Source organism: Aspergillus nidulans, chromosome VII, assembly GCF_000011425.1.
Source record: "Aspergillus nidulans FGSC A4 chromosome VII".
NCBI lineage: Eukaryota > Fungi > Ascomycota > Eurotiomycetes > Eurotiales > Aspergillaceae > Aspergillus > Aspergillus nidulans.
The window spans coordinates 966,716-992,251 of NC_066263.1; the positions used below are offsets into that span (position 1 = coordinate 966,716).

Sequence of the window (25,536 nt, forward strand, 5' to 3'; positions counted from 1 at the left end):
ATTTATTGTACAAATTGTAGAATTCGCCGAGTGGCGATACCCGTCGGGTGTGGAGGTCCTCGGGGCCTCGGCATTTCCTCCCACATGTCTCTCGGCCTCAACCTCCATCGATTTCTCCACCACTTGAGTCTCTTTTGTCACTCTTCCTCTGACTCCACGCCCTCATCCCCAGAGCCGGCTTTTGATCTAATTTTGATCTCGAAGGCCTCTAATAGAGCTCTCAGACAAACCTCGTCGTTGCTGGGACACCGCTTCATGCAGCACTGAGTTTTCCTCGCGTTTCCCATGGCGTCCGTATCGCCACCCAAACCCTGGGAGAGAGCCGGCGCCACTGCAGGTAAGAAACAACATAAGCCATAACTGAAGAAGAAACAGCATTCTTACCACCTGTCCTTTAGGCACTGCGTTATCATCACCAGCGACCACATCCACGGCCATGTCCTCAACGTCCACGACATCGGCGGCCCCGACCGCAGGGACCTCCACAACAAGCGCAACGGCACCCCCTTCTCTACCCTCCCGACCTAGCACACTTAGTACTGTTGCGAACCAAAACGCCTCAAACTACTCCCCATATGGCGCCTCACGATTTGGTGCGTCGCCATATGGCGGCTATGGCGGCTATGGAAGCTACTCATCCCCGTATTCGCGATTCGGTGGAATGGGCTCAATGTACGGCGGTTATGGCGGCTATGGTGGGATGTACAGCGGTATGGGAGGGTACGGAGGCATGTACGGCGGTGGCATGCCTGGCGACCCAAATGACCCGAACAGTTTGACGAACTCATTCAACCAGAGTACTCAGGCAACGTTTCAGATGATCGAGAGTATTGTCGGGGCTTTCGGTGGCTTCGCGCAGATGCTTGAGAGCACTTATATGGCGACGCATAGTTCGTTTTTTGGTGAGTACATTCATAATCTGTGACGTGATTTGTATGCTTATTTTTGCAGCCATGGTATCCGTCGCTGAGCAGTTCGGAAACCTGCGTAACACGCTTGGCTCTGCCTTGGGCATCTTCACATTAATCCGGTGGTTCAAGACGTTGATCGCGAAAATAACTGGTCGTCCACCGCCAGCAGACGCTACGGCCCTTACACCAGCTGCATTCGCTGCATTTATGGGCGGCCGGGCCACACTCCCAGATGGCTCTCCAGCGCCTCCACGGCCTTCACGGAAGCCATTCCTGATGTTCCTTGTTGCCCTCTTTGGACTTCCGTACTTAATGGGCAAACTTATAAAATCTCTTGCACGTTCCCAAGAAGCACAACGTCAGAAAATCATGATGACCGCCAACGGTGAGCAGCAGGGCGTTTTGGACCCGTCCAAGCTCGACTTCTGCCGCGTTCTCTACGATTATACACCCGAATCACAGGAAACCAACGGCATTGATCTGGCCGTGAAGAAGGGCGACATTGTCGCTGTGCTCAGCAAATCCGATCCGATGGGCAATGCGTCGGAATGGTGGCGTTGCCGCGCGCGAGACGGCCGCGTAGGATACCTTCCGGGTCCGTATCTCGAGACTATCCAACGCAAGCCACAGCAGCAGGCCCTTACCTCCGGCAGTGAAGCGGGCAGTCGCAGTAACACGATGCAGAGCCAGACGCAGGTCGGCAATGAGGTTGCCGCGGGTCAGAAGCCAGAGCTTAAGGGGAAAATGGGTGATATTTCTGCGGAGAGTTTCCAAAAGAGCGCGTTCTATTCATGAATTCGATTTCTCCTCTTTCAGCCATATTTTCTCTATGGGTTGATCGTGGTATATGAAGGGCATGGTACCACGCTTCTAATGCAGTTCTCTCTTTTTGTTTGTTCTTATTTCAGCGGCATGCACAGAATTCCTTTTTATTTCTTATTTTTTATGGTGCCAGTAGCACATATGATATCCAATGCTAGACATCTATTCCAGGAGCATGCTCGTCCGCGGTTCAAAATCATAGGTATTCGTAACCAGATACTCTACAACAGTTTCCTATTTTGTGTCATAAAAATATATTTGACCTCAACTGAACATAGTTGGCAGATACGGCAAGAGAATACGGCAAGAGAAAAGACGATGCAACTAACGCCCAAAAAGCGTATCCACAACCTTCGCAACTGCAACCGCCTTCTCCTCCCCATACCTTCCCCCTACAATCTGGACAGTCACTGGCATCCCCTTGACCAGATCGATATCATCTATAATCATTAATAACAGTTCAGGCTAGCGTATGTTCAGTTTTGAACCCCGCCCCCCGTGGCGCGCCCGGGCCAATATCTCAAGAGGTATAAATAGGCTGAAGGGAGAAAGAACATACACTGATCATAATTAAAGCGATCCGCTTTATTCCTCGGCGCATAGCCCTTCCACTCATTATCAATTCCAGCAACTGGATGATCAAGCTCCCCATCCGCTTTCCCGATGGGAGCAGTGACAGCTGCATAATTGAGTAGGTTGAACAGCGCCGTATAGCCGAGCCACTGGTTGCTCTGCACCCACTGCTTCGGTTTATACCCCAACCAGGGTGTAACGGGAAGGAGGAGGGCGTCAATGCCACTGGCGACCCATTGAGCTAGGTAGGATTCTTGAAAGGCGTATTTTTCTTCTTCGAGCTGGGGTGCACTGTCATGAGTAGCGGGTTTGGAGGGTTTGTTTGGAAAGTACTTACTTTTTCCTTCTCCACACTCGAGAGCTCGTCTGCTGATGTGCCAACGACCATACCCTGAATTAGGGGCTCATCGACGAGCGAGCAAAGCTGCCGGCAGTGGTATCCGCCATCGGCGAGGATGGACCTAGTCCAGAGGGTTGTGCCGGTTCTATGAAGAGACGTGTCCCATTCAACTACTACGATATATTGTTAACTCGGATAGGTAAGTGGCGGTTAGTCAGGGCTAAGTAGTAAAATACCTTCATGACCGGCATTCGTCAACTCCCTTGCAAGCTCCCGCATGAGCCGCATCACAGGAGGCTGTGGCCGTACGACGCCGTCATCATAGACAATACCTAGTTTCAGCTTTCTCGTCGGATCCGGAAACGCTGCTGTTTCTCTCCGCCACGGAATGGGAATACATCCAGGATCGAGATTCCATGGGTTGGAGTCTAGGAGACTCTGCATAAAGTATTCGATAGTCGAGACGCTTCTAGCCATGGGGCCTGCGACGGGTGGGACGAGATAGTGTTGGTGCATGCTGGACCAGAGATGTCAGCATCTTCCTCACCACTGTCTATCCTCCGCATAAAGGAGGAGGGGGTTTACAAAGAACAATTCCACGGGATGCGCCCCGTCGTCGGACAGAGCGAATACAGCCCCTGGAGGTTCGATGGCACGCGGATCGAACCTCCAATGTCCGTCCCTATTCCGAGGACACTTCCTCCTGCGCCGACAAGCGCGCCTTCGCCTCCGGAGCTACCACCTGAGATTAGCTTGGTATTGAAGGCATTGACGGATTGGCCAAAGACGTGGTTGTAGGAATCAGACATCTATTTGTTGTCAGTTTGGGCTTGATCCTCCTGGTATTAGCTGGTAGAAGTTCAAGAACCTACCATCAATGATTGAGGAACATTAGTCTTGACATATAGGACAGCTCCCATAGACTCCAGGAGCTGGACAACAGAGTCCGACTTTGCAGCAGGTTTATTCGCCAGTCCTACCCAACCTATGCGTCATATTCAACTCAACTTAGCACAAACACCCAAAACAAGCCGAAGCGATATGGTCAGAGTAGGGTACGTACCAATAGTAGTATCAAAACCCTCAACATCAAACCGGTCCTTGATAGAGACCGGCACTCCATGCAATGGCCCCGTCACTTTCCCCGTCCTTTCAAATTCCTCATCTAAAAACTTTGCCCTCTGGAGCGCCCGATCGAAGAATATCTCTGTTAGACAGCCCGTCAATTGCTGCGCGACAGCGGCACGTTTACAGAATGCCGTAGTCAGCTGCACAGAGGTCACCGAGCGCGAGGCAAGAAGGCAGACAAGCTCTGTTATATCGTTCACTTCTGTCCATCGAAGTTCTTGCGGAGAGAGAATGCCACAAGTTTGGATTATTTCTATGGGGCTTTTAGGGCTGGTACTTGAGATGCTGGAAGAGGAAAGTCGCCAGGGAGACGGGATAGATTGCAGTTGGGTGAGGCGTTTTTGATGCGCGATAGATTTCCAGTGAGGTTCCGTCATCCTGATTTATTCCATATGACCTCTTAGTTTCGTATATGAAGCTGCTGCTGCTGAGTCCGTTCCTGGTGTTGTGGATGGATGGTTATCTGCGGAGAAAGAGGGGTCAGGTCTCATCTAGGCAGATCCGAACTAAAGCAGTTATAGGCCAAGCCGAGCCTTGAGATATCATTGTTGTTATCATGGATCTATAATTACATTCCTGGCCGTAACATGTACACTAGACGGTCATCAACATGCTAGCATTCTTATACCACGTCAGAAGCGGGTTCTCGCCACTCCTGGTTTCCGTGTCTTCGACGTACGCCCAGCGTCGAACGAAATCTTCGTGGCTGGCCACTTGTGTTAGCTTTCCAGTGATCGCTCGGTAGATGTCCTCGACAACATTGAAATCCGTGGGAAAGAAGATATCGAAATAGCCCTGATGCACCTGTGAAATGGTAAGGTTTCGACGCCGAATGTGGGCTGGGATCACTTACGAAAGGTGTGGAGACTGGAACTGTTCTCCTCTTGTATCGTGTTTGTACTACCGGCGCATTGATTCCCGGAATAGCATCTGGAAGGCTGCTGAAGTCACTTGCTAGGAGTCGGTGGCCAGGGAAGTAGTTGTCAAGGATGTCGAAGAATTGCATCAGTCGAGTGGGAATATACTCAGGCATCGTGTAAGGTTTTTGGAATGGCAAGGTCCCGCGGATTTGTCGTGCGAGTCGCGGTCCCAGCGGACTGGGGAACTCACGCCGGGCTGCGGCTTGACGAACACGCAGGAATCGAGATGCAAGAGGGTCCAGCTTGGGGGTCCAGAACTCATGGAATTCGCCGTCTCCGTCAATCAGTACTCCACCCTGCTGTGGCATTTCTGTCTTGGTATCATATCGAATTGCGTCGTGGGCAAAGTTGTCAAACACTTCAAGCGCGAGGAAGAAGCACGGGGAGTGCACGTAGGTGTCCCATTCAAAAATAGACTTGTTGATAATTTCGACGTGGTCCAAATGACCAGCAGCGTAAAGAGAGTCAGTCAAATTCTTCATTTGAAGCCCAGCCAGAGCCGGCGAAATCTCAATGATGCGGAATTTGGTTCGCTGATAGACCTCGTAGTCTGTATCGCGGATGAAGTCGAGGATGTTAATCATCATTGTTCCGTTTCCTGCGCCCATTTCGTATATGATGAGGTCATGGTAAGGATAGAGCGTCAGTTTATAGTTAGACACGAGATAGCGGGCAATTGTCTCTCCATAATAAGGCCGGAACAGCTCGGTCGGCGTATGCCATAACTGGCGGGCCTCATCCGGCTGCTTTTCATCTAGCATATCTTCAAATTCGGTATAGCGCTCCCCTAACAGCCTGTGGAAGGCCGGCCCATCTTCGATATTGTTGAAATCGAACGGCTCCCCGGGGCTAAAGATGGTCGCGTGCTTGGAAAAGTAGCCGTAATGCGGATTATATAAACTGTCTATCCAGAGTAAGACATCAACGTCAGCAAGAAGAAAAGCAGAAACGCAATTAGTAAAAGGGCTCACCGTCAATGAATTCTCTTGTTAGCATCTGTACCTGGCGTGGCCGGTCCTGCCGATGGCGCAGATCTTTCGCTGCCATCAACGGATATGTTTTCAATTCCTCGTCTATATTCTTCGGGTAATCCCCTCGTTTTGTCCAATTCAAGCCATCGTCGGTACTCTTGCGCTTGGCCGCCGACCTACGCGTAAGGAACGGTCGGCACTGTTGTTGAGATCGCGATAGGCGAAACGTGTGGGATGAGGGCGAAGGGCGGACGGATTGACAGGCTGGGTGACGGAAGAGCTGTCGAAACAGCTGATTAAGGACTGGAGAGTCCATGGCCGGACCGTCCTTGACACAGGCGTTGGAGGTAAAAGCTGAAGGAGGTAGCTGGATAATGAGAAGTGGAATCTCGATCAGATGCGGGCGGAGATTGGCAGGCGGCCCGAGCTTTTACTTCGTTAACGTATCTCCAGCTTGACCTCCAATGATTCTAACTGCAACTTTCCATAATTCCCGCTTCGGTTGGGCTTCTTTTCTTATCTTCACCTCTCCTGATGCCAGATCATTCGCATATCTACATTGGCTCTGCCTTCGTGGCAGGAGTTGTCCTGACTATAGCTTTCAAGGACCTATTCTACCCCGAGATCGAGGAACGCATCAGAGATTATCGCGCTCGGCATTCCTCAAAATCATACCAGAACGCCTCAGTGGATTCGTTAGCTGTGAGGCATGGGCCTCCAGCTATTGTAGATGGGATCGAGGGCTGTATTGGGAATACCCCTCTACTTCGAATCAAATCCCTGTCCGAAGCGACCGGGTGCGAAATCCTAGCGAAGGCTGAAGTACGTTATCGTCTCCTATTCCTACGGTTTGGTGTTGAAAATCTAATAGAAATTTAGTTTCTGAACGGCGCCGGTCAGAGCTCAAAGGATCGAGTAGCTCTGAGCATGATCGAATTGGTATGTGATCCCGCAGCAACTCGCGACAACCCACTAACGTCTTCAGGCTGAGGAGAGGGGATTGATGACTCCGCATTCAGGAGATACGATCTACGAAGGAACATCTGGGTCGACAGGAATCTCATTGGCCACGCTAGCTAGGGCAAAGGGCTATCTTGCTCATATGTACGTGCTACTTTGACACAGGCACGAGCTCATCTAACCCCATACCAGTTGTATGCCATCAGACCAGGCTATCGAAAAGTCGAACTTACTCCTCAAACTAGGCGCAATAGTTGACCGCGTGCCTCCAGCACCTATAGTTGAGAAGGACAACTTCGTTAACCGGGCAAGAGCACTTGCGCAAGCACATACCAATTCGACAGCGTCAGAATCATCAGTTGGTACAGCCTCCCAAAGGGGAAGGGGTTACTTTGCGGACCAATTCGAGAACGAGGCGAACTGGCGAGCCCACTACAATGGCACCGGCCCGGAGATCTACGCCCAGTGCAATGGGTCCCTTGACGCCTTTGTTGCAGGGGCCGGGACCGGAGGCACAATCTCTGGCGTGGCTCTATATCTCAAGCCGAGGATCCCCAACATGACTGTGGTAGTAGCCGATCCCCAAGGTAGTGGGCTCTATAATCGGGTTCGTTACGGAGTTATGTTCGACACTAAGGAGAAGGAAGGGACACGTCGTCGGAGGCAGGTTGATACTATCGTGGAAGGCATTGGGATCAACCGCGTTACCGCAAATTTCGAGGCGGGACGGGAACTTGTTGACGACGCTGTTAGGGTTACGGACGCGCAGGCACTGGCAATGGCTAGATGGCTTGTTGAAAAGGACGGCATCTTTGCGGGGAGTAGCAGTGCTGTCAACTGTGAGTTTCAGTTAGATTTTCAATTCCTCGCATAATTAACCTCAAAACCAGGTTTCGCCGCCGTCAAAACTGCTTTGAAACTGGGGCCCGGCCACAGAATCGTCACAATGCTGTCTGATTCAGGCTCAAGACATCTCTCAAGGTTCTGGGCAAAAGCTGGGAATGTGGGCGGCGCTGTGGACACAAAGTTGGAGGACGTCCTGAATGCGAAAGAAGACCAATAGACTCCCGCTCACGTTTTCATACAATGAGTCAGAATCAAATGAATCCACTTGATCAGGGTTATCGATTGCTTCCGTTCTTTGGTTCTTTGAGCATAAGCTGAGCACAGGGTTCGTTCGCCTGCCTTACTTTTGTCTGCGCGGACATCAAGTGACTAACTACAATCTAGGTAGTACTGGAACAAGACCCATTGCCGTGCTGTCACACCTTTGAAGGCCATACGTAAATTAGTCTGCTGGACTGGCAGAACGCAGAGGCTGTGAGACGTTATCGCCCGCCCAGAGTTGCAACAGCTTAAATTCAATCTCCGCAAGCAAGCGGCCCGGGAACTCAGCACGGATACCAGGCCATGTCAGCTCTGGTTGGTCCTTGAGTATTTCCAATTTCTCGAGTTCGGCCTTTGACCAGGGTCCGGACAGTCGAGGAGGATTCGCCTTGCGTTGTTTCCAGTGAACATGGTGCCATGCTTGGATGTTGGCTGGTTTCTTTTGTGGGAAGTGGTCCGAGATTTCCTTCCACTTCATCCCCTGGATATGTCGCATCTGGATAATCAGCCTGGCTTCCTGCGGTCCAAGAACTGTCCTAGCGCGTTTGCTTCCTGTCGGCGTCGACTCGTGGTTCGTCCTCTGACCTGCTTCTGAGTCTGGTTCTCTAGGTGTGTTTGTAATCCTAACAATGAGTCCAGCAGGGGCAGGGCTTCTGTTAGTGGCACCAGGCGCCGACTCAGTAGTACCGTCGCCGGTGACTGTGGCGAGCTGTCTCTTGAGCTCTACCGAGTCATGTTCGTTGTCTGCAGGATTCGCCAGCACGTCCTTCAAATGCATGTCATAAGCTTTGCGAGAAAAGATCCTTTTGCAGAAGCTGCAGGTTTTTTGAGCAGCGCCCGCCGAGAAAGGGCCTTTGCGCTTCTCCCGAATGTAGACTGAGTCCTTTGGCGTGGGCGAGGGTACGTAGTCCTCCTGTAATGGATCGTCGGATTCGCTTCCATCTGGAGCATCAGCAAATGACCAGTCCCAGACAGCATCAGGGCTAGAATGGTGTTTTACCCGCCTCTTCGGGCTGCCCTTTTGCTTTATTTTCTTCACTACGTCCGTATCCCGCTTTCTTGTACCGGATAGAGCCCAAACGGAGCTCGCACCGGGTGGAGACTGCGAACGTACTGCATTGTTAATGACAGGCTTTGGGTTAGGTCTAGGTCGACTCGGCAAAGTCGGTGTTGTAAACTTCGCACTGATCTCAGGAACGCGCCAAATGGGGTCCACAGTCTCATCGAGTCTCTCAGTATGTGCGGCCTGGTATTGGTGGGATCCGTCGTGGGGAGGAATTGCTTTTTCGGTGCCAGTCTCGCCCTTGGTGGTCTTACCGACTTTCTGGGCCGGGATTGATAGTGCGGTACCTAACAAAGAATCCACACTCGACCTGTCGTCTTCAGCCTCCGACGTAGCACGATCCTCTCCGTCACCCGCCGCACCCTGATCTGAATCTGTTTCCGTAGTTTCGCCCAATCCCCTCCTAGAGCCTGGCCGCATGTGTGATAGTAGATGGACCGTCCTCCGGCCGGGATGTTGCAGGTCGTGGTCGCCTTCCAGGGCAGTATCTTCTGCACCCCACGCATCGGCGTCAAGGGCAAGGCGCGCCGGCTTGCCCTCATAATCCGTCCTTTCTGCTAGTACATGTCTCGGAGCCTGCGGCCTTGCATCCGACAGCCAGTCCCCATAACCGTTGCCTTCCACCTCGAGTGCATCGATGTGCCCGTTGTTTACCGTGATCTTCCCTGTCTGAAGGTCGATCTCGTCGCCGACGTCTGTAAAATCCCGACCGTACTTTTCGAAAATCCCCTCAAAGATGGACTTCAGACGCAAGTCGTTCTGGGTACGTGCTTCTTGCAAATCGATATCGCTCGTCTCGTATTCGTCGTCGGCTCCTGACCAAAGATACAGACGCTTTCTTTTCAGCGGCGACCCCATGGCTTTCCGTGGAGGTGGCTTGGTGTTTCATCCGAGAAGCGTAAACAAGGACGGATGTAGCTGCGCGGTCGAGGTTGGATTTCTGGAGGTTGAAGCACACTCAAAGCGATAGGTGCAAGATAAGGAGAAAGCCATGTAGCAATACTGCGAGCTATATTAGAAGACGGTGCTAGTGATAATGGAGAAGTCCTGGTCGTGACAGACACTATGCGGAAGACGATAGGTGAGCCGAAGATGCAAAATAATTCCAAATAAAGATGAACACAAAATGATATCAACTAGTCCCCATTGTAGAGTGCCAATTTACGGTCGCCGCAGTGAGAAGTAATTGACATTGTTATCGGTCTCAGAATTGAACCTCGAGGCTTGAAGCAAAGGCGGACCAAAACATTTGCGGATCGACGCATGACGTTCTCCGACCTCCTCCAAGCCCGCAGAACTAAATTGCCTCAGCCTAACCCTACCTCACCCTCACCACCAGAATGAACACAGATCTTCCGCAAAGTCTCCTTAGTCAATATGTATTGCCAGAAGTGTCGTACTCCGCTAAAACTGGACGGTTCCCTTGAAGCGCTCAATCCGGCCGCCTTTGACTTGCTTATCGGTACCGCATCTCCACCTCTGCGGAAATAACCAAGTTCACAAACTAACCAAGGGATAATAACTTCAGGTTCTACAGGTAAAGCTGTGCCAGATCCCTCAACTGGATCATCTCGTCTCTCCTATCCCCAGGAGCGTCGGGATCTCTACGATCGTGTTTCGAAAAATGCATCATCCCCGGTATATCGGAGGTCGATTCCGGCGCCTAGACAGTCTGGCGGCAGTTCAGCTACACCGTCCAGGCTGGGGCGAGGAGATAGTGGCAATATGTCGTTTGTTATGCTGACAGAGTCCCAACTCGGCCCATCGCATACTATCCCTGGAGTAAATGGCGATAGCGCGTCGTCCAAGGGCAAACGTGCATCCGGGGTACAGGGCGACGATTCCGGCGCAGATAATGGGTCATTTGCGGAACAGGTTGAGCGAACCTGTCGTTTGTTTGAGATTATCTCGGCTCGTTCTGATATTGATCATCCGATTTGCACAGAATGTACGGATATGCTGGTCGAGGGGCTACAACAGCGGCTTGCGGAGGCGACGAAGGAGCGGGACGCATACATCACCTTTCTACGGAACCTGAACTCGTCGGTCCCAACACAGGAGGAGGTTGAAACAGCTGAGAAGTCTCTTAAAGAGACTTTGGAAGCCGAGGAGGCGGCATACGCAGAACTGGTTGCGTTGGAAAAGGAAAATGCTGCCTTGGACGAGGAGATTGCTCGGTTAGAAGAGGAGTCTCGCCAACTAGATTACGAAGAGGAAAAGTTTTGGCGCGATCGGAATGCGTTCTCGTTGGTGCTTGCTGATTTCCAGAATGAGCGGGATGCGTTGAATATGAAATATGACCACGACTCTCGCCAGCTGGAAAGACTGCAGCGAACCAATGTTTACAATGATGCCTTCTGTATTGGCCATGACGGCTATTTTGGAACAATCAACGGCCTCCGACTCGGCCGCCTGGCAAACCCTTCGGTCGAATGGCCTGAGATAAACGCTGCCTGGGGCCAGACTGCGCTGCTGCTGGCTACCATAGCGGAGAAACTGAACTTTCAGTTCCAGGGGTACCGGCTGCGGCCGATGGGCTCGATGTCCAGAATCGATAAGATCGAGTATCCGCGACCGTCACCGGCGCAATCGACCGTTGAAGGAGCTAGCAATGCCCATCAACCAGCGGCACCCAAGATCACCAGCCTTGATCTGTTCTCCTCAGGCGACCTGCCGCTCCATATCCCATGGCTTCACCGCCGGTTCGATGCAGGAATGGTGGCCTTTCTGGAATGTCTACGTCAACTGGGGGAGTTTGTGGAAAAAACACCCGTACGCTCGAGTCGCCGGGACCAGGCCGGAGCTGTCCTGCCCGGTTTGAAGTTGCCATACGCTATCAAACGAGATAAGATTGGCGATGCCAGTATCAAGCTTGGGTTCAACCAAAACGACGAGACCTGGACGCGCGCCTGCAAGTATACCTTGACGTGTTGTAAATTCTTGTTGGCCCATGCTAGCAACATTGCTAGCGCAGGCTCGACCAACTCAGCCGCTGTGACAGCAGCAACCGTTGCCGAGCAAGCCAGAGTGGCGCCCAGTCCTACTAACAAATAGAGCTACTTCCTGGTGCTCCATGTCGCAGATGTCATCTCACAGTTCCAAGTTGCCACTCATGTCTCCCGGTTTTGGCGTCCGGCATGATGCCTAGCCGTTTTCGGCCCCTGAATTGTACTTTGCATGTCTTTGGCTTTTGACCAATAAAGTACCAGTTTACAACGGCGGGTCGCCTTTCTGGGTGTATTACGTCCGGCACCAGCTCACAAGTACTGACATGGCTTAACCGCTGTCGCGTATTCTTAGACCGGGCACCCAGATTGGTCTAATATGGGCCGGCAGCATAAAAGCCCTCCTTACATGCGGAATCGCAGATAATCAACAGCACGCGCTAGCCGAGGCCCGACTACAAAGGGTATTTTTCGCTTGACCCTCCGGCCGCCAGGGCGACGGGCTGTTTATAATAACCGAGAACCTTGCTTCAACGGAGGAATAGTGCAGACGGGCAAGGACGATCCAGTGCTCCGATATCGAATTTCCAATTATAGTAACAAGGGCTGCGCAACACAGATAACGAGACCCCGAATTGTGAGAACAGCAGTGTGGCTCCCCTTGCTGGCTCGCTGAACTGGTACGGGGTAAACAAAGACAACAATCGGCGGCGGGAGATCACCATTTAGCAGCTCTGAGGCCGACCCGTAAGCTAACTCCAAGAGACATTATTGATCGGTCTGGCGCGGCTGCTTCCCAGGTTGCCTGCTTTAGGCGTCGCCCTCGACCTACTTCGTACAAGCTACGTATGCGCCCGCCGCCCAGTGGGATGGCGTGGCTTATCAATCCACGCTTAATGGCTTGCATTCCACCTGTAATCCGCAACCTGCAGCACAACGTGTACTGTCTGGGGCCGCGGGAAAAAGCAATAAGAGGAGGACGCAGGACTGGAGTACTGTTATTGAAGGATGGCCAGGCCTGGAAATGAAGACCAGAAACAGCAAAGAGTAAAGAATGTATTCAGCAGACGAGTGGAGTGCCACAGCTCACCGGGCAGGCAGGTGCGGCTCGTTGCTTTTGGCACGGAAGACAGCCTCCGTCCCTGGGTCAAAGTCCAGGTTCTGCTAATGCCCACAATATATTTGATCCTGGATCCTTTGCGCTTTTCTCTCAATCCCAACAATGTCGATCAATGATCCTACACGTCACCCAGGAAGAAGGAACACTTTGTTTCGGGCCGCTCCCGGATTCCCCCGCCAAACGAGCTCCCATTAATTCTTTACTCCGAGAGAGTACCTACCTACTTAGCACATTCCTCCTCCGTCTCTAGTGCTCTTGGCCAATTAGTCTTGTTTCGACTCGATGAAACCAGCCGCGCTGGTTGGCAGTTTGTGGAGATAAACCTCCACCCAATATCTGCGAGCGTCAGTTGCTAGATGGATGCATCGAGGTTACTCGCATCCCCGCGAATGACAGTTGCGAATGGGCAAATGTCAGGATCAGTTCCGTTGCGCCCCGGCGCCGCGAGTCAGCCTGTCATCATGGCATTGGCAGGTCAAGTGCAGCATTATTAACTTGCCTGGAAATGACTTAAGGTTGAACCGTCGGTCCAGTCATGCAGTCAAATGACTTGGCCCCGGCCCTTAAAGCCGAGGTACGGAGACCTAAAGTACGCAGACTAGACGAAACGAGCTGTCTGCGGTGCTTTGTACCCTTGCACCTTGCATCTTGCTTGGCTTTTACATTCTTCGATTAGATGGTGCTCGGAAGCAGACCTACCTTGTCAGATGAATGGATGACCACGGCGAACTTAGAATATTGTACGTGCCATTGGCACGGCAAGCATGAGACAGACTTCAACGCTGGATCATGAGACCTTGGCACAATCGGTCGCGATCTGCCCTGCTTCAAGGTCAGGGGGCGACAAGACCACGAAGGAGAATGATATGACTCGTTTGACCATCTCACCTGCGCCAGTCAGGTTCGCCTTAGCCACATCTCGACGAGAACAGGGATGGCCGACATCAGTAGTACCCTAGTGCTGTGATCATCATCTTCAAAACTGGGACATTAATTCCAAATCAATCAGCAAGCGTAGTTAGTCAGTGTTCAGACTCTGAGTTTGCCCGTCTACTCTAGTTGCAACCTTACTGGAATAATGTCGGTCCTCTCAGCATAACCATATGGCATAATTCGCCCACAGCAGGCTAAGACTTGGCCGAAGCTAGAGATACATATATGCATCCATCCACAGTCCACTCACCCATTCCATCATCCATCCCTTGCACCGCATCAAGTTGATCTCTGTCCATTCATATCATTGTTTTATTGTTCATCGATGAGAGACCCACCGCTGAGGCTTGTATGACGCTAGAGGTAGAGACATTGAATACGCTGCGCGTTGCAGGTTAATCCATAAACATGCCTGCGCCGTAGTTCCACTTGACCGTTCCAGTTCCTGTTTCAAATCCCGTTCCAGAGTCGCCCACAGGTTTGGCAGGTAGGTCCACCCTTAGGGCACGTTGATGTCTCCAGTTTGGATCTGTGGTGGGTTCGGGGCCATTTCATCTAGCCTGTTAAGACCGATTTGACGTCTGGTAAACTAGGTACTTCGAGTGACTCAGACGAAACCGGCGGCCAGGGATGTCAACCGTAGAATCGAGAGTCTGGACTATATGGACTACAGAATAGATGTATCCATAGTCTCCGTGCCAACTGACCGCTATTGGGACTTCGAGACGGGACAGGCTGTCCGCATATATGGGTAGACTAGACTCCCTTTGGTGTCTGAGTCGTCCGTAGGTGTAGTTAACTAGAGACATGGTCGCGACTAGTCTAGAGCCTATCGTAACTGTTTACTGATTTTGCATCTGATAATACGAACTGCCCCTCAATAGTGCTTGGCCTGGAAGGTTTCCCCAGATCTCATCGTCTCAAAGAGTCCATCCAACAGTCCGTCTAGCAGTGGATCTCCAGTCCATCCAACAGTCCATCTAACTCGGTAAACTTCACCTAACCAACAAAGGTCCATTAGAAGTATTTCTCGCGGTTCCTCGTGGTATGTCTCCCAGACTACCAAGGCGTCTCGCACGAGAAACTCACCCATACCCTGACCCTTGTCCACACCCGCATCGCAGGGTCGATCGCCGGGAAGCAAGCCGGTTGGCGTATTTCATTATTGGGCATATGCTACCCAAGATGATGTTCTATGTATAATTGTACGGAGTACATACAGCAGACGCCCGTGAGATTTTGTCCGCACGCACGCTCTGGATGCGAACGGATATTGGCCGCGAACGATGTGGGAAACTTATCCAGCGACGTGGCGGCCGCGCACGACGCGAACAAATCGTTAACTTGCTCTTTAGTCGGAGTCGAACTAATCTCTGTGCCGTTTCATATTCTAAATTATGCAATTGATCCAATTCGTTTCCAGTCAATTAGCAGCGGGTCGTGCTAAGGCCAGACAGAGGGCTAGCCCGCCATCGCGGCCAAAGTTTTTTTTCCCATTATTCTGGCCGGCCGGGTCAGTGTCAGAATGCGATTTCATACTAGGCTGATCTGATCGGAGTCAAATAATTATAGAAATAATAATATGGCAGTTATAGTTACCTCCAAGACTGGGAATAATATCGGACGTAGTAAACGATCGGTTGGCGCCACCGCACTGAGCTCAGGCCTCTTCTCTTCAGTTTTCCAAGCTCGCGGAAACCGTCAGTCTCTTCCGCCAGGTCGCCGCTGTTGATGAGACGGGGACTGAAAACGGCAATTCCAATGGCAAATGGACTGGCAAATGACTGGCAAAATCGACGTTGTGGAGACGCGGACGATTGCGATTGACATTATTGACAATTGACAGTTGACGGTCGTGGCACTTTTGACAATGACGCCCCCATCGACGCCCACAGTGACGCCGACTCTGCTACCACTGACAGGCATGAGGGGACGAGCTGGAGCCGCAGGAACAGCACTGCAAGCCCGCAACCGCAACCGCCTGGACTCGGAACGGCGGATGGGGTGCGAGTTGGGAGTCGAACAAAGTACAGGAGAGATCTGGTCCGATCCCTATAGTAAGATATAGTAAGATTAAATATCACGGCGCCGTCAGGCCAGAGTCGAACCGCAGTCCAATGGCCGGAAGCTCAAGCCTCAAGCCCAAAATTGGAAGAAAAAGCAAAGAGAGACGTCGATGGGGCTAGCGAGAGTCTACACTAAGCTTGGGGTGGTAGGAGTTGCACCTGCAGAAATGGCGCATGCACCGAGTACGACTACCGACCGACGTACCTCTGCCTAGTACAGTAGACCTGCTGGGACGCAGTCGCACTGGGGACGAGGTACCTCGACGAGCCACGCTAGTATCAGCACTGGCATTGCCGCCCAGAGACGCCCAGAGGACTCGGGGCAGCAGTTCCCTTGCCATCAGGTCCCTGCTCAGGTTCAGCCCATCACGTCAGCGTTATTATCGCCCTCATTGTTCGAACAATAATAAGAAGTACGACAAAAGTACACGGGCCCCTCCCCCGTAACGCATGATTGGCCCGGGGAAGCATGGGTGGAATGGCCAGCAAGCAGGTCGCCCCAAAGGGCAGCGCTGGGCCCACCCGCGTGCGCACCCGCGAGGGCTGGCCGCGGAGTACTTTTGGTCTGCGCGCCTGCCTGTAAAGTACCTGGAGTCCTTGAGTCCTGAATCCTGGAGGCCTCGCGATCGAAAGAGAAAGGACGCATGCATAGCTGCTATTATTATGACGATGGGTTCAATGTACCATTAAATATCAACTAGGCCAATGCCTATGGTTGACTGCGGTTACCATCCATATTAAACAGTTCCGACCAGCGACTGTCGCAGTCGACTGTCGACTGTCGGCCCTGTTTTGGCCTTGTTTCCCACCACTCTGCTGCACTGCTGCACTGCTGCTGTTACTGCTACTACTACGACGGTCGTCTCTCCCAACTCTCCAGCCTAGCCGGACTGATTGCTGCTGCTGCTGCTGCTGCTCTGACCACCTCACGCCTGGACTTGCGCTCTTTCACCAGTCGACCGCATAAGAGCTCTTGTCTCTGTCTCTGCCTCTGCCTCTGCAATCCCAGTCTCTTCTCCCTCGCTCTTCCCCCCCACCTTGGTACTTTTCGCACTTCCATCCCCAATCGTCCCGGCTCACTACTGCTCATCTGAGGCAACCTCGCTATCCAGACTATGAGGAGTCCATCATCGTCTGACAGCCGTTCTTCATGATGGAAGGTTCCTTCACTCCCTCCAGTTTGTCCACTCCCACTCCTGCTTCTTCCTCCTCGCCCGCCACGCCCAGACTCTTTAAGCCTCGCAAGTCTGAAGACTGGAACAAGTACCGACCATTCATTGAACAACTCTATCGAAATGATCAGCTCAAGCTCAAAGATGTCAAAAACATCATGGAGCGAGACCATAATTTCACGGCATCGTCTGTCCTCCCTTCTTTGGTTTCCTGCCCCTCCCCTCTGCTCCCCAGTTTCCCAGCTTGGCTTGTTTGCTACCTCAATACTATACCCGTCTTGCTTTACCTCCTCTTTCATCACGAATGTCATCAAATGTCATCAAATGTTCTCGAACGCTTTCAAATGCTTCAACTGCTTTGAATGCTTCAACTTTAGAGCACATGGCGAACGTTACTAGGGAAACGCCAATACAAAGACCGGCTGTCCTCCTGGAATATCCGCAAGAATATCAAAGCCAAGGAGGTCAGGATCATGTACCGTAAACAGCAGAAGAGGGCCGCCATAGGCAAACAGACCGTCTTCCGAGTGGCTGGCCAAAAGGTCGATACAAAACGCATTGCGCGTTTCGTCCGCAGGTACGGAACGAATATCGACAATGAGTCTCGCCCCGTCGAACCGTCGGGCGACAGTGGAGCCAGTCCCGAGCCATGTATGTCCTCACGATGGCTTGGTCCCTTCCGCGTGGTTAACTGTGGAGCAGCGACCCCTTCAGACATGAGCTACTACACTCCCGAACCAGATGAACGGCCTACGTCGCTGTCATTATCTCCCCATCCAGAAAGCGATGCACATCCTTGTGAGACTGCCGACTCTGGGTCTGCCGGCGCAAGGGCTGCCGTTAATCAGAACAAACAAATAGATGATTCCCTAGATCCCACGCCCGATTCCGACCAGCACGACGGCAGGCCTCCGCCAACTAATCCAGCCTATCAACTCTACGACGCTGATGGGAAACCTCTCAAACCCATTCCTCCGATAGCCAATGATCCACAGGGCGCTTACACCATGTACAACAGATACATTGTGGCGCTCGGGGCAAGGCTCGACAGGGAAACAGCACCATTCCGCTCGGTCGTCGACGAGTCATCACAACAGTACTGACTCGGGGACTGTTGACCATCACAGATGTTGTTGAATAGCCCCGGAATCCCGCAAAATGAACCCTGGTTCGCCTTGATGGTGAACAGACTGACCAACAACCGCTATACTTTCCCCGTTTACTTTTTTGCTTCTAGGCCGAAGTGGCCGTTTATTGTTCTGTAATGTACCATCTCAACTCGTGGAGAGTCTACTCGGCGCTTATGATTTCTCCTTTTCTTTTTTTTTTTCCTTCAGACTGTGTTGGTTATAGAGCATGTATGGGCTATGAATGTATTTGAGTTGACCAGAGTCCAGAAGATGTTGCGATGCTTGAACCAAAGATGGGAACGAATGACTTGCTTCTACATGATTCAGACCATACTCCGTGTCTAATCTCGATGATAGTTTGTTTCAGTGCTAACCCGAGTCAGTCGCCGCATCAAGGGATTCATACAGCACGGTAGATCACTTCATGCCATCGTGCACTGCTTGTCGGCTCTCATATCAGGGTTCTTTCCCTTTAAGAACATTGAGCTGGCAGACCCAACGGTCTAGGTTGGCCCTCCGCGACCAAAATTTACCTCTGTGCCTGGGCGGTGAAGTCTAAAGAAACAATCGACCCGCCGTGTCGGTTTCGAATTGCTTTTTCCCCAGCATCAACTGGACGTGGACCGAATGCAGATTACAGCGCATCGCTTCATTCCCCTGCGAGAAAAAAAGCTGCAAACAGGGTTTTGAATTGAGATCGCATCGAACCGCAGCCGCGTCAATTCCCAATGGTAACGACCCGGTACGGATGCCCATCAGGGCTTTCTTCCTGACGGGACCATGATACCGTCTTTATGCACTTACGCACACGTGACGGGATACTCTGCGAAATGGCGGTGGTAATGTTGATGCACCTCTCGAGTTTAAACCACCACCCCGAGCCGGAAAACGGCGCGGGATGTTTATTGAATCGGCCTAGCACAGAGCCCAAAGAATGGGCGTTCACTCAAACAACCGAACTACCTAGTTCCAAGCTCTAGTCTTCGTCAGCGTCATCCAATTTGTAAGCATGAATACAGACTCGCTGTCAACGGGTCCAAAGTTCAGGTCTCGGGGACTGCATCGAGCAACAACCGAACACCAAGACCGCCGTCAAACAGCTGGTGAAAACAGGGAGCACACCACACACACACGCCTGCACGAATCTAGGGCGCATGTTACGCAATGCAGCTGCAACAAACAGAAACCGGAGGTAACCCGAATTCTGGGATCCAATGCGAGTCGCGCCGCCCTCTTTGGCCGGTAGCACAAAGGAGCACACGACGAATACCAACGTCTCTTTAATCGCGAACCAGGGGAACACGGAACACCAGCGCCAAACCAAGCATGCGGGGAAACCCCGTCAATTGAAAACAGGGAACGGAGGCTAGGTTTGACTGATTTCAAATCAAGAACATAGAGGGTTGCATATAGAATCCCTACAAATCGGAAAGGCAACCATGCAGCATTGGATTCAGGCACAGGAGAAATTTGGAAGTTGATTGGGACCATCGAACCCTTTTTAAAGGTTCGTAACCTAGCCGATGTTGGTGCTAGAGTCAATAGTAGCGGAAACATCTGGACATGAGTCGCGACGGCCGATCTTCTAGTGTGTGTGCTCTCAACCTTGGGAGCAGATCCGTCAGTCAACTTGTCAAATGTACTCCGTAGTCCAACCTGCGGTTGCACTTCCCCATACTCCTGTCCGGTACAACCACTCCGCATAAGGGACACTGTGGTTCCGTCCCTCCCCAAGCTGATGCATCCGAATTCCGCAATTAAATGATCAGTAACCCAGAGAACTGAATCTGTCCGACTGACTCGCGTCCATGTACGACTGTAATCCCAGTTGTCTCCTTACTTGACGACTCTCCGTCGTACCGTGTTCGCTGTTTAGGTTGCGACCTGGCTGAACTTGATTATCGGTGCGACTCAGTCCGATCATCTATGATCGATTACCGGTATTCTCTGGAAGAGTCGAGGTCTAGTCAGCTTGCGTTCAACTGCCGACGCGAGTACCTACTGGCACTGGGGTGAATGCAGGTTGATGTAACGAGTTGTCGCTAATGGGGGGTCAATCAAAAACACCCCGTGTAGACGACCTGACAGCTTCCCGGAGTACCCTTGAGATTCAATCGGAGATAGTTTCCAAGCGTCTTATCCAGTTGGATAATGGGCGGAGAAAGTGGTTCTCCACCTTCACCTCCAACCCGACAGCAAGAATGGCTTTGTGTGTTCCCGTCAACATGGAAGACTAGACCTCAACCCACGTGTCCCGTGAAGAACCCAGCCAACCCAGCCATGATCCCATCAGGGATCTGATAGTCCGGCCTTTCGCTGAGTGTGACAACTCCCTGAAACCAATTTCGGTGGTCTGATCGTTCTGCTCGCGACCGGGCACCCACGCCGATGAGCAGGGCTGTGTTTCAGTGTGATTGATGCGCAGCCAAGCTATTCCTTCCAGGACCCTATTAATAGGTTAGTACGGTGGCTTATATGGCTTAACTTGTACTGAACACTCACTAACGATCTGCACTGGAGTACTCTCTGGCCTGCGAATTATCAAGCTCCACCTGTTATATTAGCGGCTCTGTACTGCCGTCGTCATTAGCACGGATACGAAGACAGGCGGGGTCTTGATAATATGCAGGTCAGAGAGTGTAGATTCTCTCACTTGTTAGTGACTTCTCCATTTCTTATCATTGGTGTTATCACCCAGCGGCTCAGCTTGTCATCGTACTCGACTCCACCGTCCGTTGTCCACAATCAGATGAGTCCACACAGGACTCCCAAACCGACCCGTTACCCGAAAATGATCAAAACGATCCAACGACGGCCTTACGCTTAGCCAGACCCGATGAATCATGGCCAACATTCAGGAGATTTGAAGGATGCTCAGCGGCCAGTCATCAACGGGACAGCCTGTGATAAACCTAAAAGCTTCTATTTTGGGTTAAAACATAAGGGGATCGTCCACCCTCACTGGCCCATAACAGGCTCCTAAATAGACCTGCAATATGGCTTAGTCCTTGCTAGCGCAGTTAGCGACGCGATGCCGGCGCCGCAAATAGCTGAGCCCAATGTGGCCGTCAGCCCCAACGCCAGCCTGCAAAGGCCATGACTTACGAGCGAAAATCCAGCCACAACGCCAAATCTCATAGTGGAGTCCCGCTCTTCCATCTTTTAAACTTCCAATCTGCGGCCGGTCGCGCTGACGCTGTCATTTCTCTTCTTCTGGCCTGACTACCTTCGTGCTCTCGCCCAAGACCGCGCCCATCACACTCTCGGCGAGATGCTTCGGGATCTGCTCCGGGATCTTGTCAAATTTGTCCCTTGGGCGGCACTATTGCCGCTTGTAAGGGCCGAAGGGACTGTGCAGGATCTTTGGAACTCTCCGCAATATCCAGACTATACCACGAATTACACGGCCGGGACAACGATCGAGATCAGCTGGCAGCATGCACTCTCATATCAATTCCAATACTTCTGCGAGAGCTGCGATGTCACGAATGTGGATCTGTGGGTGACGGGGAGTAGTTATACTCGCAAGCTTGAGGGTTTGTTTCTCCTTCCTCGTGGTTGAGAGCGAAGCACTGCTAATCTCTGCCAGCTGGCATGAACGTCAATGAAACAACAAGCTACGAATGGACCATCAACCTAGACAATGCGGACGTTGAGGCCTCAACACAATGGACATTCCGGTTCCTCCCCGCCGATGTTTCCTGGGGCGACAACCAGGAGGAAATCTCCTCTGCCAGGTTTAACCTCCTACCCAGATCAGACAGCTCTTCAACAACCACTTCTTCAACCTCCACATCCACATCTTCCTCAACGACAGCCACCTCTAACCCCAATGCAACGCCCACCACCGACAGCGCAACTGACGGTGAAAGCTCTAGCACAGAAAATCACAACGATGGTCTCTCCACTGGTGCCAAAGCCGGTATCGGCGTCGGCGTTAGCGCAGGCGCCATAATCCTTGCCGCCCTTGCCTTCCTCCTCTGGCGACGCATCAAAGCCTTACCAAGCACCAATGCTGTTGGGCCCGAAGGCCCCAATGGAGGATACAGCCAGGTTCACCAGGGATACTTTGCTGATCCACCAATGGTCAAGGCTGCCCCTGTACCTGCATCTGGTGTGGTTGCTCCGATGTCCGAATTGGCAGGAGACCATGCGGGAGAGATGGATGCAGGTGCTGATGCTCGGCGACCGCCTGTTGAGTTGGACGGAAGTGAGCTTTATTCACATCATGGGCGGTAGTTGTGCCTGCCAAGCAAGCAACAAGTCGCGTCAGGATAATAATCCACAGCGACGATGATGCGGCTACGCGTGATTCTTGGACGCTTCCTATGTGACACGCATCAGATACCATTCCTCTATTACTACTTTAATCAGAATCTCAGTTGCCGTACCGGTTGTGGTTGCATGTATGTTTTTGCTCTATCGGGTGTTATTATGATACCCAGCCTATATTGATGCATATTGATAACTGCTTTCTTTTCTTTTCCCTCCTCATCCACAGGGCATATAGCTGATAGTGTACATAAAGTTAGAACTTGGTCGCTGAAATTCTCCCACAATCCTTTTCCTGGTCCCAGAGAGACCTTACAGCGAACTCTTTGGTTACCAGTGACTCCTCAATGAGGTCAAAACGGCGGCTCCATCTTTGGCCCAGCAGCGGCCGATGGCGCCAACGGCTACACCACGGGAACACGTAATTGAGCCCACTGAGGCTGAAGCTGATAATCAAACTAGAATTTGGAATTTGAGTTTGGAGATCCTACGATGATCCCAACTCCTGAAATCCTACCTTCATTACTCACTCTTAAATACTCTGAGATTGGGACGCGCAATCCACAAGCTCCCTTCCAATAGTAATTGAAGTGGATTAGGTAAGCAAAAGACTCCATTTCTTGGCCCCATAAGATAGCGAAAGCAATTAGGCCGAAGTTTACATAGACATACGGGGTGGTCTAGTCTAGACTAGCCTAGACTGGGTTATGGACTACATACGGGACACGGCGCACGGCCGCACGGCCACCGTTGGAACCCACAGCCCCATCGAAATCAACAAGGAGGCCAATTGAGAGCCGATTGTGATGTATCGGTGGATCGGATTCAATTTCCAGGTTGATGTGGTTGAGATTAGGGTAAAGCTGCGGGGATGCCAGTGGCAGTTGTGCAGACCTACCACCGCCATTCTGCTATGGATGATGGTGCATGACTTCGCATGAGATTCTCTGCAACAAAGATAACAAAGAAGTAGGCAAATAGTGTGTCCTAAAAGAACCATGTATTTGTTGGAGAATATACAATCAGAGTGCTTCGTTAGATGAAATCATTAAGGATGTTAATGGGCCATACAGTGGTTAGTTAAGAATTGCAGCAGGCGTTAATATACATAATCAAAGATGTTGGATGATGTATGATGGGATAAACAATAGCCTGCCAATGTTGAAAGGGGCCACAACCAGCTTGGGTTACAGCTTTGGCTTGCTTTCTTTGCCCTGATTCTGCCACGCAAAACCAATCTCCTTCCCAATCCCGGGCTCAACAATGACATTCACTATTGTAACGGTATCACTCACGAAGCCCTCTTTCGTGGCTCTCTCCAGCTCTTCCTCGCTCTTTACGAAATACCCCTTCCCACCACACATTGTAGCAAGCATCTCATACCTCGTCTCATAGAGCAGACTAGTCGAGCGCAGACCCTTAGTTTTAGCATTAGTTCCAGAGTCAGACTCGGATGTTTTGGTGTCGTTGGCCACGGTTTGATTCTGAAGTGTCTTCCAGTCCTCCTTCGAGATACTGTCACCGTGGTAGATGCCCGAATTATTAATGACGAAGATCAGTGCTGGGATACGGTACCGGGCGAGCGTTTCGATTTCCATCGCGCTGAAGCCGAACGCACTGTCGCCTTCGAAGGCGACAATTTTCTTGGGGCGGGATGTGCTTGCTCCGGGGTTAGCATTGAATGCTTCGTGCGCGGCGACAATATAACCCATTCCCACGCCCATTGTGGCGTACGTGCCTGCATCGAGACGCTGGCGGGGGTGGTAGAGCGGGAAGATGGAGCGGGAGATGTCCATCGTGTTGGCACCTTCAGAGACGTAAACAATATTTCCATCCTCGACGGGTGTCAAGGCATTAAGTGCTGTTTTGATGATGTGGTAGGCTCGTTGATAGGTAAGTGGCTTGCCGGCGGGCGTTTGTCTAAGGGCAGCCTTTTGAGCCTTGTCTTCATTCTTCTTGGCTGATTCGGCGAGAAGCAATGGGAACTTCGCTGAGGACGAGTATTTCCAGCTAGAAAGAGATGCCCTGAATTGATCCACAACTAGACTTATATCTCCTAGGATCCCAAGCTCTGATGTCCCAGCGTTCCGCCCGATCTCCTCCGCGCAGATGTCGACCTGGATTATCTTCACTTTAGGAGACCATTTCGGCGGCTCACCAAAATGCAGGATCCAGTTAAGCCGCGCTCCCAGAACGAGAACGACATCCGCATGTTTCAATGCGGCACTTCGCGCGCTGGATGCGTTCAGGGGGTGTGAGTCCGGAACTACACCCTTACCCATGGGTGTAGGCAAGAACGGAACCTGTGTCTGGTCGACTAATTTCCGAATTCCGAGCTCTGCGCGCGCATATGCGGCACCCTTACCGACAATGATGAGCGGAGCGCTAGCAGCCTTCAGCAATTGAGTAGCCTTCAATATCAATGCTGGATCACCGCTTGCCTTGGGTGGTGCCGATACGAGCAGGTTCTCAGGTTTCGGTAGTTCAAACTGCGAAGTCAGTTTCCCTTGGATGATATCGGCCGGTAGATCTATAAATGTAGGGCCTGGCCGACCATACCAGCACGTCCGGTAGGCATTCTTAATAGCATCCGGGATGAAGTCGAGTGATGAGGCGCGCGCGGCGAACTTCGTGTGAGGGGTTAAGAGGGAAATGGCGTCCAGCTCCTGAAAGGCGCCCTTCGTGACAGCACTGGTCTCGGCTGATCCAGCAAGCACGAGAAGAGGGAAGTTGTTCGCGGAGGAATTTCCAATCTATTCACCGTTGATACGTTAGTCCTGCTATTCTAGTGACTGGGACTAGGCATCTTACTCCGGCCAACGCATGGAGAACTCCAGGGCCCCCAACGACAAGACAAACTCCAGGCTGCCCTGTCATATATCCATAGACGCTGGCTGCATAGCTGCAGGCTTGCTCGTTCCGGAATGCCACGAATCGGATCCCTAGGTTGATGGCCTCTTCTGCGATTTCGACGACGGGGATGCCGACGATGCCGAAAATCACAGTGACCCCTAGATCGCGCAGACTGCGCGCGATAATCTGTGCCCCTGTTCTGATAGCCATTACTGTGTTTTCCTAGTTAATGGTGTTGAGCATGGACATG

General features: G+C 51.8%; 8 protein-coding genes across 8 annotated transcripts, besides 3 other annotated features; 4 read left to right on the forward strand and 4 right to left on the reverse strand.

The window, feature by feature from the left end:
* Positions 1-11,742: part of a sequence feature (contig 1.23 1215..67024(1)) that runs on past the window's edge.
* On the forward strand, positions 155-1,901 carry pex13 (peroxin PEX13). The gene is made up of 3 exons (XM_654023.2): positions 155-337; positions 399-902; positions 952-1,901. The coding sequence occupies exons 1-3, from the start codon at positions 286-288 to the stop codon at positions 1,704-1,706; spliced, it is 1,311 nt and encodes a 436-aa protein (XP_659115.1). The 5' UTR covers positions 155-285; the 3' UTR covers positions 1,707-1,901.
* On the reverse strand, positions 2,058-4,151 carry ANIA_10210 (putative acetamidase; the record flags this gene model as incomplete). Its single annotated transcript, XM_050612785.1, has 7 exons — positions 2,058-2,173; positions 2,293-2,587; positions 2,644-2,819; positions 2,883-3,163; positions 3,232-3,455; positions 3,519-3,631; positions 3,710-4,151. 7 exons carry the CDS (start codon positions 4,149-4,151, stop codon positions 2,058-2,060), a joined length of 1,647 nt encoding a protein of 548 aa, XP_050468663.1.
* Positions 4,369-5,981, reverse strand: ANIA_10212 (class I SAM-dependent methyltransferase; the record flags this gene model as incomplete). Its single annotated transcript, XM_050612786.1, has 3 exons — positions 4,369-4,578; positions 4,628-5,598; positions 5,666-5,981. 3 exons carry the CDS (start codon positions 5,979-5,981, stop codon positions 4,369-4,371), a joined length of 1,497 nt encoding a protein of 498 aa, XP_050468664.1.
* On the forward strand, positions 6,200-7,688 carry ANIA_01513 (putative cysteine synthase cysF; the record flags this gene model as incomplete). The annotated part of the gene is made up of 5 exons (XM_654025.1): positions 6,200-6,487; positions 6,545-6,604; positions 6,651-6,769; positions 6,818-7,464; positions 7,516-7,688. 5 exons carry the CDS (start codon positions 6,200-6,202, stop codon positions 7,686-7,688), a joined length of 1,287 nt encoding a protein of 428 aa, XP_659117.1.
* ANIA_01514 (Myb-like DNA-binding domain protein) lies at positions 7,914-9,653 on the reverse strand (the record flags this gene model as incomplete). The annotated part of the gene is made up of 1 exon (XM_654026.1): positions 7,914-9,653. The coding sequence occupies one exon, from the start codon at positions 9,651-9,653 to the stop codon at positions 7,914-7,916; it is 1,740 nt and encodes a 579-aa protein (XP_659118.1).
* On the forward strand, positions 10,173-11,849 carry ANIA_10213 (beclin 1; the record flags this gene model as incomplete). The annotated part of the gene is made up of 2 exons (XM_050612787.1): positions 10,173-10,257; positions 10,324-11,849. 2 exons carry the CDS (start codon positions 10,173-10,175, stop codon positions 11,847-11,849), a joined length of 1,611 nt encoding a protein of 536 aa, XP_050468665.1.
* Positions 11,743-17,438: a sequence feature (contig 1.213 1..5696(-1)).
* Positions 17,439-25,536: part of a sequence feature (contig 1.24 227..43525(1)) that runs on past the window's edge.
* On the forward strand, positions 21,433-22,678 carry ANIA_01515 (uncharacterized protein; the record flags this gene model as incomplete). Its single annotated transcript, XM_050612788.1, has 2 exons — positions 21,433-21,697; positions 21,751-22,678. The coding sequence occupies 2 exons, from the start codon at positions 21,433-21,435 to the stop codon at positions 22,398-22,400; spliced, it is 915 nt and encodes a 304-aa protein (XP_050468666.1). The 3' UTR covers positions 22,401-22,678.
* ANIA_10214 (indolepyruvate decarboxylase family protein) lies at positions 23,621-25,496 on the reverse strand (the record flags this gene model as incomplete). The annotated part of the gene is made up of 2 exons (XM_050612789.1): positions 23,621-25,186; positions 25,245-25,496. The coding sequence occupies 2 exons, from the start codon at positions 25,494-25,496 to the stop codon at positions 23,621-23,623; spliced, it is 1,818 nt and encodes a 605-aa protein (XP_050468667.1).

What these genes read in the sequence shown, in the direction of transcription:
- pex13 (XM_654023.2), top strand. Translation starts at nt 286, where the DNA reads ATGGCGTCCGTATCGCCACCCAAACCCTGGGAGAGAGCCGGCGCCACT. An exon ending in GAGAGCCGGCGCCACTGCAG is followed by an intron (nt 338 to 398) that starts GTAAGAAACAAC and finishes CCTGTCCTTTAG; the next exon opens with GCACTGCGTTATCATCACCA. An exon ending in GACGCATAGTTCGTTTTTTG is followed by an intron (nt 903 to 951) that starts GTGAGTACATTC and finishes TTATTTTTGCAG; the next exon opens with CCATGGTATCCGTCGCTGAG.